General features: G+C 50.9%; 1 protein-coding gene across 3 annotated transcripts in view; it reads left to right on the top strand.

The window, feature by feature from the left end:
• The first annotated feature begins 812 nt into the window (after window positions 1-812).
• LOC129406607 (uncharacterized) overlaps window positions 813-12,701 on the top strand; it is an 84,869-nt gene continuing 72,980 nt past the window's right edge. The window contains exons 1-4 of one of the 3 annotated variants that reach the window (XM_055144952.1): window positions 813-1,307; window positions 2,246-2,480; window positions 7,036-7,283; window positions 11,234-11,787. In XM_055144952.1, coding sequence (XP_055000927.1) covers window positions 1,270-1,307; window positions 2,246-2,480; window positions 7,036-7,283; window positions 11,234-11,288 — 576 coding nt within the window. In that variant the 5' untranslated portion in view covers window positions 813-1,269 and the 3' untranslated portion in view covers window positions 11,289-11,787. Of the gene's footprint in view, window positions 1,308-2,245; window positions 2,481-7,035; window positions 7,284-9,712; window positions 9,834-11,233; window positions 11,788-12,701 lie in introns of those variants that run through there. The other 2 variants (XM_055144953.1, XM_055144951.1) reach the window with 2 other exon arrangements.

Here is a 12,701-nt window from a genome sequence, read left to right on the forward strand (position 1 = left end):
GAGAGTGACGGCTGAGGGGGCGAGCAGAGGGGAAGCGTCGCGGCTGCGGGGAACCCCCGCGGAGCCCCCCGGGCGCCCGCCCCGAGCCCGGCGTCTGCCAGCCCCTTCCCCACCCGAGCCCGCGAGCCCGCGAGCCCGACCCCGGCCCGCCGCCGCCCCGCGACCCCGGGGGCCGCCCTCGCCGCTCTGCCCCTCGCGGGCTCGGCTCCCTTAGCCCAGTTTCCCTCAGCTCCCTGCAGTGCACCCCGAGGCCCGCCCGGGGACCCGGGTTCGATCCCCCGCGGCATCGCGTATGGGATTCCTGAGTGTGGAGCGCAGGACTGAGCCCTGAGCACTGTCGGGTGTCTACCCCAAAAAAGCCAAAAACCAGGGGCCCCTCCTCCAAGCCCCCCCTCCACCTCCGCTGGCCCCACGTTCACCAGCACAGCCAAGGCGAGTGGCCGGTGGAGCCCAGCGCTTTCGTGACAACCTGGACAGCCCTTAAATGTGCCCGAGCTCAGCGCCTCACTCCATGTCCTTCCCGTCCTCCCTGGCCCCCGTCTCCGCTTCCTCATCTGTCTCATGACAAACCCAGCAAGGTCCTTGCACCTCTGCCCGCGGCCTCAGCTTGCACCCATGGCCCCTTGGCCCAGTCCCCATGCGGTCTGAGAAAGTTCAAGCCCTCTGCTAACCCCCCTCACTGCCGCACAGCAGCTAAATACAGACGCTTGCGCACAACCTGGCAGTTAGGGGGAGGCTAGACTTGCCCCCGAGGGGTCTCCTGGGGTCAGCTAACTTGGGGGACAGCCTGGCAGTTAAGGGGACTGGCTGGACTGACCCCCGAGAGGCTCCACTGGTCAGCTAGCATGGGGGGCCGCCCCTGTTGCGTAGCCAGTTTCTCCTCACCTTCTGTTCCCCTGGGCTTCCTGGGGTTTGTGTGTCTGGCACTGATGCTGGACTCCCTGTGCTGGCCACCCGCCTGGTAGGCAGCAGCCAAATCCCTGAAGGTGAGTGCTGGTGCCTCAGTCGCTCACTCCACTGCAGCTGCAGGACCCAGCCCTTCCATTCACAGTGCTGGCCTGGGGAAGTGGAGATGCCACTGTGTGGTGGCAGAATGGTGTGTGAGTTGTCCTGCACATGTTAAGGCTCCTCACCTTGTGCTCCCCCAGCCAGAGCTGTTTGCTGGTCAGCCCCAACAACCACCCGGGCCTGTCAAGTTTGTTTCTTCTTTCTGCAGGTGCCAGGTCATTGAGCTTTGACCATTTGGGACACTCCTGAACCCAAGGAACTATGACCTCAGAGCAGCACACACACTTGCCCCATGCACGGTGGGTGCACATTCCCTCCACATTCTCTTGACCGGGCAGCAGACTTGGTTATTTCACGGTTGTTGATAAGGACCCTAAGGAGAACCCATAGTCTCTGTGCAGCTTCTCCGAGTCTCATTCCTTTGAGACTCCTTCAAGTGCCTCCAGGATCCCCCTGCTTAAGGTGCCAGAAATCGGACTGGTTTTCACCTTCTGCAGCTGGGTTTAATGGGAGGAGCTCTCCTCTTCACTTCCCTTTCTCAGTGACTGGAGACACCTGCCCCAGGCCTCTGTTGGTTTGTGTGGTGCTGGGGATCAAACCCGTGTTCTGTGGGCAAGGCCTGTTCTCCACCATGAGCTATCTTTGACTTGCCCTTGTTTTTATGTTATTCATCAGTTCATTCAGCAAGTGTTTTCCCAAAAGCACTATTTGGGGCCCTGGAGGTGCACTGGTGGATAAACTTGTGGGGCGGGGAAGTTCCTGTTTTTATTCAGAGTCCTAGGGAACATGAGAGAAGAGTGTGAGGGGAAAAGGGTGTTCTTGGCTGGATGGAAGGAAAGAACGTTTTCACCCGGTGTCCCCCAGCAACCTATCCTTGCCTCCTGTATCCCAAGCTTAGTCTGGGAATCATACAGTGGAAGTTTCTCTCTCTACACTTGGTTCCTTCAAAGGCTCAGTTCCCATTCTCTCTCTCTCTCTCTCTCTCTCTCTCTCTCTCTCTCTCTCTCTCTCTCTCTCTCTTTCTCTCCCTCTCCCTTGCACACACACACACAGACCTTCCCCTCTCTCTCTCCCCACCTCTCCCACCCACCCCCATTCTGCCCCTCACAAGACACTAGTCCAGAAATCCAGCTTGGCTCAGTGCAAGACAGTGCCATTTACTCATTGAGCACTTGTGGCTGAAAAGTCAGCTGCCCTTCTGAGTCAGAAGATAACCTTGTCACGCTTCTTCCAACAGCAAAATTTGCCATGCTTCCCCAGCTGCAGAACACGATTCATCAGGTGGCACCGCCACTGCATGGCTGAGAGTCAGTCTATTGCTCCACGCGGCCCAGTACAGGACTGGGGTCAGGCCCCAGAAAGCTGGCCAGCAGGGATGGCTGAGAAGTCTCTCAGGAGCACAGATTGCTTTTTACTCCTGGATGAAGTGTTTTGAAGGCAGGAAAGTCAGCCCCTGCATTTCTTCTTTCAATGTAAGCCTCTTCTAAAGCATTCTTCTCTTTTTGTTCTTTGATCTCAGCAGGGTGGGTGGGGGAGAGTGAAAATGGAAATTGGAGAAGTAAAATTGGAAGTGTATAGAGAAGGTAAAAGAATATAAAGAGGAAAATGAAAACTGAAAACCCAAACAACCAGGGCAGTTCCTTCCTAGCTGTGTGCTGGGACATGGGAGCTGACTGGAGCCGCTGCCCCTTCAGCACTGTGGTTTCTCCATGAGTTTAGGTCTTCTCCAACCAACTGGAGCATCTGCCTATCTCCTAAAAGTCTCATTAATAAGTTGCCTTTAATGCTTTTATTTTAATACCCGTGACAGTGGTTTGGTGAGAAGCGTAGGGTTGGGGTGAGGAGACCAGAGAATTCTGTGCCTTCTCTGGGCCCATTCCTACTGAACCTCAGTTTTCTCTGTGAAAGTGGACAACAATTGTTCTGCCTCAGAGCCCAAAACACTCATACTTGGGAAAATCAGGAAACAGTAAATGTCCAAAGACAGTAACTGCCTCAGTGGCCACCCACATGGGTGACTAGGATATAGGTTTTGACCCTGTGGTGCCCAGAGCCATCAAGAAGCCCTAGGGCAGCAGGCTCACTGGAAATCTTTCAGGGGACCTCCCTGAGCCCCCACAGCACTGATATTTCCCTTTGATCCCCAGTCATATGCTCTAAAGGAGTAAGGAGACCTCAGGAACCGCTGCTGCTCAACTATCCCTCGGCCTGGCCTCCCCTCTCACATGATGTCCATTCCTTCCCATGTAGTCGAAAGACTACCTCCTTCTGGCCCTTGCAAGGGGACCTGTTGGTGGCTGTGGGCCTGGGCTCTCCTGGCCTCTCCATGGGCCCTGCATTCCCTGGGAGAGGCAGGGTGTGAGAACAATGTTTGGATTGTCTGGAAACCAAATTCTGAGGTGTCTTTCTGGGAGAAGCTGAGCTTGCTTTCTCTCCTTGCTGATGTTCCATTATTCTGAGAACTTTCTGCCAGCAAAGAACTTCGAGCTTTAGTTGTGTCTTCTCTCCTCCTGGCCACTGGGACGTCTGTCCCATAGGCTGGTTCTCCTCGGAAGGCTGTTCCCTATGCCACCTTCCCAGTGCTCCTCAGAGGTTGGGCAGAGCCACTGGCTGGCTTTGTATCCTGACAAGGACTGAGTCTTTAGGCAGTAGGCTTCTGGTGCATATGTGCCTTCGTTGTCTCTTCCTACCCTACCTCGTAGAAGTTCAGCTGAAGAAAGCATTGCATCTTTGTTTTGTTTTTGTTTTGGGGCCATACTTAGTGGTGCTCAGGGCTTACTGAGCTTACTCCTGGCTTTTCATTCAGGGATCACCTGGCAGCCTGAAGCTCATCGAAGGTACCAGTTGTCAAACCCAGGCCGGTTGCTTATAAGACAAGCACTACACTCTACATTATCACTCTGACCCCTGATTGGACCTTCTATATAATATAGTAATACTATCTAATGTAGAAAGAAAATTTTAAGTTGAATTTCCATAAAGATTTAAAATCCTTTATTTATGGGGGGGAAGGAGGTGGGGCATTGGGCACCAGCACTGCTCAGGGTTCACTCCTGGCTCTGTGCCCAATAAATATTCCTTTCAGTGTTTGGGAGCCCATATGTGGTACTAGCAAATAGAATTGGAGTCAGCCACGTGGGAGACAAGTGGCATAACCCACATACTGTGTCTCTGGCCCAACATTAAAAACTTTAAAGGGCCTAATAGCCAGAATATATAAAGGCCTTTTATACTTCCGCAATAAAAAGCAGATCCAGTTAAAAATAAAGGATTTAAAGACATGTTTCTCAAGGTAATATATTAAAATAGTCAATAAGTACATATATGGCATGACATGTACTCATCTGAAATACATAGGTGAGTGGTTTTTAATTTATTCACAGAACTGTGCCACCCACTGTTGCCACAATCTAATTTTAGAATATTCGCACCCCCGTGAAAGAAGTACTGTAGCACCCAGTAGCAGTTCTTCCTGATCCCCTTTCTCTGAGTCTCTGGCAGCCATGCAGATGTTTTCTATTTCTATAGATATTCCAGTTCTGGACATCTCTTGTAAATTAATTGATACATCATGGAACCATTTGTGATGCTCTTCATGCTTAGCCCAGAGGTGCTAGCAGGGCATCATGGCAACATTTTGGTGATTTCAGACCATCAGAACAGCATGCCGAGGGGGCCATATGGTGCCGTCACTACTTAAACTGTCTCCCCTGCCCTACTTCAAGTTTGCTTATTCTTGATTTTCAGGCCACATTCAGCAGTGCTCAAATTTCAGAAGCTACTCATAAGACTTGCGGTGCTCAGAGTTCATGCAGTACTGGGGATCAAACCTAAGTCCCCCACATGCAAAGGCCTTGAGCCATCACCTCTGCCCCACTTAATTTCTTCTTTCAGCAAATACTTACTGAGCACTTCCATGTACCAGGAACTGTACCAGATGAGGGGGACAGAAAAGTACATTTAAAAATCCAGCCATGGGGCTGGATCAATAGCTCAGCGGGTAGGGCAATTGCTTTGCACATGGCCAACCTGGGTTCAATTCCCAGCATTCCACCTGGTCCCCTGAGCACCGCCAGGAGTAATTCCTGAGTGCAGGACTAGGAGTAACCCCGGTGTATCACCAGGTGTGACCCCAAAATGCAAACAAACAAACAAACAAAAAATCCAGCCTTGTCCTCAGTGTAGTAATCTCAGTGCTATAGATGAGGAAATTTATTTCCATCTGATAGAAATTGGGACTCAGGAACCTGAAGTGTCTAGATGTTCCAACTGGTGACAGGCACAGAGCCGGACTAAATTCAGGCCTCTGCAGTCTCATGTCTTTCTCTCTCTTGGGTGGGAGTGAGGCTTCCAGCTGTGCTGCTCTCCACCAGCGGTGCGCCGGAGTTCCTACATGCGGTGTAGAGGATTGATTGCCAGGCCCTGTATATGCCAGGTATCATGTGCTCAGCCCTTTGAGCATCTCCAACGCCCTAGAATCCTTTCCTGTATTTTGTTTGGGGGCCACATCTGGTGTGTGCTCAGGGGTGTGTGCAGGATCCCTGGCTGGTACTCAGGGATCACTCTGCAGGGCTCAGGGAACCATATGCAGGGCAAGGGCCAGCCCTGCTCTACTACTGATCAGGTCCCTAGACTCTTTCTTACCATAGAAAGAAATGCCTGTCTTTCCTTTGTTTTCTGGCTCTAACACAGCACTTTTCCCTCTTACTGATGCTCTGCATTCTTGGTCTTGCATCAGGTGGGAAGCTCAGCCCTGTCTAGAGGCATTCCCCAGGCTCCGGAGCAGTCCCTCTGAGGGAGTCCACCTCTGAATCCCAGTTCCATGTGGCTCTAAGCCCATGTTTCAGAAATAGAGAAGGTGGCCAGTGGCCAAGCTCTTGTCTTTAAGGCCCTGATTTTGAGCCCAGTCACTGCTTCCCCAAAACATTCTCAGGCCCACCCAATGATGCATAGCAGGAATAGCCTTTGTTTAAGAAAAAAAAAAAAAACACCAGGGGCTATAGGTGGTGCAGTGGCTTAAAGCCTGAATGAGGCCACAAGCCCCTGAGGCCACAAGTCCAAACCCTGATGCCACTACATGTGCTGACGTAATCCTGGCAGCCCATTTTCTGGAAGCTTAGGTAAGAGGAAGCATAAAAAACATTTTGTTGGGTAATATTTGGTGGGGCTACACAGGTGGTGCTCAAGGGCTATTCCTGTCTGGGTGTAGGGGGTGAGAGTTGGGGTCTACTCCTGGTGGTGCTCGGCTGGACCCAAGCCTTTTACTGTGAAGCTTATGCCCCTCCTGTTGCATAGCTCCCTGTCCCTTGTAAAACTTTTTTTTGTTTGTTTCTGGGTCACACCCGGCGATGCACAGGGGTTACTCCTGGCTCATGCACTCAGGAATCACTCATGGCGGTGCTAGGGGGGCCATATGGGATGCTGGGAATTGAACCTGGGTCGGCTGCATGCAAGGCAAACGCCCTACCCATAGTGCTATCGCTCCAGTCCCTGAAAAACTTTTTAATTGCTACTTGGGACCAGGAGAGAGTATAGCAGTTAGGGCACACTCTAAGTGTTCACCTGACCTAGGTTTCATCCCTAGCACCACTTGGTCTCCCAGCATCAGTGGGCATGGCTCTGATGGCCCCCAGAATCCGGGGGTGACCCAGCTAATGCCCAGCACTGCACAGTACAGGTAGCAGAGACCCTTTGGCCCTCACACTGAACTGCCATGCCAGCTACTGAGAATCACTGAAGGGGCGCCTGGGCCTCCTGAAATCCGCCTCCCCCACCCCATATCCAAATACGTAGGTATGCAAATGTTATTGCATAAAAACAACCTTACAAACAGCGGCTTCCTCTGAGTGGTGTGTATGTGTGATTTTTCCTTCTGTGCCTCTAGCTAGTTCGAACAGGTGGTGCTAGTTTGGTAGTTCAGCAGGACAAAGCATTGGTGTTGGTGTGCCCCATCCCATGTTTGGTGGAGGACAGAGTGGCATTCCGAGGGGTGCCACCAACTTGGTGTTTGTCCGCGCCGCCCTCCAGGTCATCAAGAAGGGGCTTGTGGGCTCCATGAAGGCCTTGCAGAAGCAGTACGTGTCCTGGGACGCGGTGGTGACAAGTGAGGAAACTGATGCCAACACCGTGTACAGTGCCCTGGAGGCCATATTCATCCATTGTCTGCACACCAAGCACATCCTCGCCAAGGAGGGAGACAAAAGGAAGAAGCGTGCCCAACGGAAGCACTCGCCGCAGCCTGCCTTTTGGACCCTCCTGAAAGCTGTCACCGACAAGTGAGCTTTGGCTTTGGGGAGGTGCTGCAGAAATGGGGTGGGGGTGGGGCCATCGCTGTGGGGGGAAATCCCAGCAGTGCCATGTTCCAGAGCACACAGGGGGCCTCTTACACTCTTTCCACTCGCCGCCCCTCTTGGCTCCTGAGATGCCACCCTGGGCAAGTGCTGCCAGAAGCACCTCGGGTTCGTGAGGAGCTTGATTTTTGAATTAGTGTTCAGTTCAGGAACCTTTTCCTGGGCCGGAGAGATAGAATATCTCTCAAGGCAAGGGAGAGCACTTGCCTTGCACATGGCCAACCCAGGTTTGATCCCTGGCACCTTCTACAGTTCCTCCGAACCCTGCCAGGTGTGATCCTTGAGCTCAGATCCCGGAGTCAGCCCTGAGCATCGCCAGGTGAGCCCCCCAAAATAATAACTCTCCTGTGGCCCACATGCTCACAACCCTCTCACATTCAGTTTCCGTGAGTTACCCTAAGGGCTCATGAGCTGCAGTCTAAGAAGTTGGGAGCACTCACACAAATGCACAGCAGGGGAAGGGGAGGGTGTTGTGCCACACCCTCCCCTGCTCAGGGGCTATTTCTGGCTCTGTCCTCAGTGATATTGGGGGGCCTTGTTGTACCAGGGATCAAACCTGGATTGGCCACATACATGGTAAGTGTATTAACCCCTTCCTGTACTGTCTCTCCAGCCCGTGGAGTATATGTTTTAATGTTTTAAGATTTTCATCAACATTTACTATATAATTTCTGTTAATAACATATAAGTTGGGCTGACAAGATAGTATAGCTGGTAGGGCTCTTACCTTGCAGCCAATCCAGGCTTGAACTTCAACATACCAGGAGTGATCCCTGAGCGCTGCCAGGTGTGGCCCACAAACTAACAAAAAACCGCCAAAAATGGCCAAGTAGAAAATGTTTTGAAAATCCTCCTCTACAACATAAAAATAGACCCAGGAACATTTCACCCTTACCCTCCCTAACTGAACTTTCTTAAACTTTGTTTTGAAATTTTCCTTTTTGTCTTTCCCTTTTTTTAGGTTTTATTTGTTTATTTATTTATTTTGGAGGTGGGGTAGACTTAGCGGTGCTCAGGGGTTAATCCTGACTCTGCACTCAGGCAGTGTTCAGGGACCCATATGGGATGCCAGGGATCAAACCCAGGTTGGCCACACTAAAGGCAAACACCCTCCCCACTGTACTATCACTCCAAACCCTTCTGTTGGTTTAACTTCAGCAGCACAGAACCAAAATTTTTTAAACAACAACAAAAATATTGGCATCCAGATATTTTGGTGCCTCTGATTAAAAAGCTGACCATAAATGTATAGGTGATCCCCTCTTACCTTTGTTTTGTCTTGTTTTGCTTTTGTTTGGCTGCACTCAGAAATGCACAAGGCTTACTCCTGGCTCTGTGCTCAGGAATCACTCCACATGAGGGACCATTTAGGGTGCCAGGAATTGAACCCAAGTCAGCCATGTGCAAGGCAGATGCCCCACTCACTGTGCTGTCACTCTAGCCTCTAGTCACCTCATCTTGACTAGGATGTTTTGAAAGATCTGATTCATGAAGGTAGGTCAGAGTAAAGCTCAGCTAGGAGACTATCAGATAAAAGTCTTCTTTCCCATGAGCCCACCTTTGGGCGTTTGCACTCTCAGCCACGGGGGCAGATGTGGGCCACTGTTAGGCTACTGTCTCTTGGCCCTGCAACAAGAGAAACCTCCACAAGGGAGGAGAAAACACAAGCCTAGTGCCCATTCCAGAAGGCCAAGAAGGAGACTCGTGTGCCTGAATGTGTAAGTGTGTGTGTCCACAGAGACAGGGACACTGGCTCCCTGTGGCCCCAGAAGCATGCGGAGAGGAGAGCAGGCCTTGCTCAAACCCCCTGAGGGGGACTGAGTGGTGCCCCCCCCCCCATGTGTGTACTTGTGGCCACATGACAAGCCTTGAGCCCATGGGCTCAGAGACTTCAGGGATTGAACGCACTCTGTCCCCACAGCATAGAGGTAAACCAGCAGCACCTCACTGCTCTGAGAATAAAATGGGTCCCCACGTGACCAAATTCCAAGTCCCAGGAAGGAGTCTTGGGGCCTGGGCTTCTGATCAATGGCTGATCTAACTGCAGGCCCACAGTTAGGCTGCTTAGGAGTTCAAAGGTACTTACTTCCCCTTCCCATCTCATCCTTTGTCTCTGCTCTGTCAGCTTCCTTTGCCTGAGGTTCTCAGCTCTCATACCTGCTGCCCTCTGTGCTGGGGGAGCAGAGGGACTGTGGGGGAGGAGGCCTGTCCCCATGGGGAGGGTAAGAGAGGTGTTTGCTCTGTGCTCAGATCACAAAGCAGCATATCTCCCTACTTACGATTTCCGCGGTGGGCATCCTAGTGGGCAGTCCAACTTGTCACGCAGGGTATTTTTTTGTTTAAAACTTCCAAAGGTGTTGTCAGAATTCAACAAAGCCCAGATGGACTCTGTGCCAACCTGCCAAGTAAACCAGGAAGCAGCAAGCCCTGTGCCGCCCCGTCCACACCCCATTACATCAGTTCAGTCCTGCCTGCCCCAGCCTTTTCTTTTTTAAAAAATTCATTTATTTATTTTTTTATTGAATCACCATGTAGAAAGTTAACTGAGGCCTTAATCTCAGTTAAACAATGCTCAAACACCCATCCCTTCACCCGTGCACATATTCCACCACCAAGAACCACAGTAAACCTTCCCTCCACCCCACCTCCCACCTCCCCAGCCCCACACCCCACCTGTGTAGCTGATAAATTTCACTTTACTTTCTCTTTACTTTGATTACATTCAATATTTCAACAAAAAACTCACTATTATTTTTTGGAGACCCCCCGCCCCCTGATGTCAGACCTGCTGGAAAGGAAGCATTTGATAATTCCGTGCTTCTCCAGACGGTGGCTCCCGGACTTTCCACCACTGGGAACTGCTCCTGTTGTCTCTGCAGGGAGCACTCCATGCCAGCAGCCTTTGAGTCCGGTGGGCGAGCTGACCAGCGCAGCCCGCCAGGGGAGCCGCCAGCCAGAGCCTCAGGAGGATGGAACCAGAGGTTCCCTCACCCACAAGCCCAGTGAGTCGTGCAAGCTCTGGGCGAGGCGGAAGGGCCCCATGAAATGTCTCAGCTAGTGACTCTGAGTGGTCCCTGCCTTTCCCCCATTTGCCCTGGGTCCCCGCCCAGTGCTGGGATTCATTGCCTGGCAATGATGGAGCCCGTGTTTCTGTGTGTGAGTCGAGGAGATGAGGCAGACACAGTGCTGGACACTTCCTGTGGGTGTGTCCTGTCAATTCATATCAGCCCTGGGGGGAAGCTAATGCTCATCTGACCACAGACTCCGTGCTGAGGCTCATCTGTGCCAAGACACTTTCCTAAGGCAAGACACTTTGCTCACTGTGCCTTTTTTCCCCCTGAGTCCATATTAAATTAACAGTTCATGAGCCTGCTCCGCGGCCCTGAGCACCCCGGGCTTCCCTCCCCTCCGGACTGCTGGCCAAGTGGCCGGCACGCCGACCCCAAGAGCCGCCGCCGTTCTGTCTTCCGGCAAAGGTCTGTGACGCTCCCTTGACCCGCCCTTCTGGACCCAGCCTGCTCTGCGGCCCTGAGCACCCCAGGCTTCCCTCCCCTCCAGACAGCCACCCCCAGCCCGTTGACCACTGTAGGGTTGTGGGTAAGGGGCGTGGCCTAATCGTCAGGGGCGTGGCCTAAGAAAAGTGGGCGTGGCCTCAATACCGGCCAGCCACCACTGACACGGTGGCAGATACTTTCCCCAACATCCTATCCAAGACTAACATCCTAGCTATTCGCAAGCAGTAGGACAATAAAACACAAGACTTCACATAAGGATTGAAGGAAACATCTCAGTAGGAGACCAGGTTCTACAACCGGCAAGTAAAAAGCCAACCACTATTAACTGAGCCTATCCACAATCCTTTTTCGCAACAAAAGGAAACAGGGATACTCATCTTCAAGGGACCTCTTTCATACCACCACAACAACATGAACAAACAGCAAAAATCCCCATTGCAAGCAGAGGACGATCAAAGGAGTCCGGAAACCTCAATGGGCGTTTCCTACAAACTTGACCTCTCTGATAAAGAATTCAGAGTTGAAATCCTCAACATGTTCAATGAACTCAATGCAAAGATGGACAACTTCAAGGAAGACCTGGCAGAAGCAATACAACAGACAGCCGACAAAATACGGGAAGAAATGAGAGCAGAAATAAAAGACCTTCAAAAAGAAATGAAGGATTCGGTACATGAAATCAAAAACTCTCTGGCTGCCCTCAACAATAGGATGACTGCAGCCGAAGACAGAATCAGTATGCTTGAAGATGAGCTGCAAGAGGCCTATAGGCAATAACAAACCATGGCAAGAGACTTCAAAATAGCTCTAGCCAGAATCAGAATCCTAGGGGATGATTTCAAGAGGAACAACATTAGAATCATTGGACTACCAGAACTACAGGGAACCAACCCCAACGAAAAAGACACAGTCAAACAAATCATTGTGGAAAACTTCCCACAGCTGGACAATGCGGGCATCCAGATTCAAGGCGCCCGAAGAGTGCCAGATAAAAGAGATCCTAACAGAAAAACCCCCAAGACATATCATAGTTACAATGATGGACATCATCCAGAGAGACACAATACTGCAAGCAGCAAGGTCCAAGAAGGAAATCGCATACAAAGGAGCACCTCTTAGACTCACAGCAGATCTATCAGAGGAAACCCTCCAAGCTCGAAGGCAATGGTGGGATATAGTGAAAAAACTCAATGAAATCAACGCTTCACCAAGAATACTTTATCCGGCTAAACTCTCATTCAAACTAGAAGGAATCATACACTACTTTGGGGATAAACAACAGCTCAGGAACTTCATAGACTCAAAACCAAACCTAAAAGAAGCACTAAAGGGACTATTGTAAGACAAGAACAACCCCTACAAGCACAACAAACCCTTGCACAAAGATGGCACAAAATCCCATAACAATAATCTCCCTTAATGTCAATGGTCTGAATTCACCAATTAAGAGACACAGACTGGCAAAATGGATTCAAAGATTGAACCCAACATTCTTCTGCCTGCAAGAAACACATCTGAATAGCCAGAACAAACACAGACTCAAAGTCAAAGGATGGAAAACAATCCTCCAAGCAAACAACTCCCTCAAGAAAGCTGGGGTGGCTTTACTAGTATCGGACAACATAGACTTCAGGTTGAAAAAGATTAGAAGGGATAGTGAAGGGCACTTTTTATTAATCACGGGATGTGTACATCAGGAAGAAATCACACTCCTAAATGTCTACGCACCCAATGAGGGACCAGCTAAATACCTACAATAGCTGCTAAGTGACCTTAAGAAGGACATCTCGAGCAACACAATAGTAGTTGGAGACTTCAGCACCGCACT

This window comes from Sorex araneus, chromosome 7 (genome assembly GCF_027595985.1).
Source record: "Sorex araneus isolate mSorAra2 chromosome 7, mSorAra2.pri, whole genome shotgun sequence".
Lineage (NCBI taxonomy): Eukaryota > Metazoa > Chordata > Mammalia > Eulipotyphla > Soricidae > Sorex > Sorex araneus.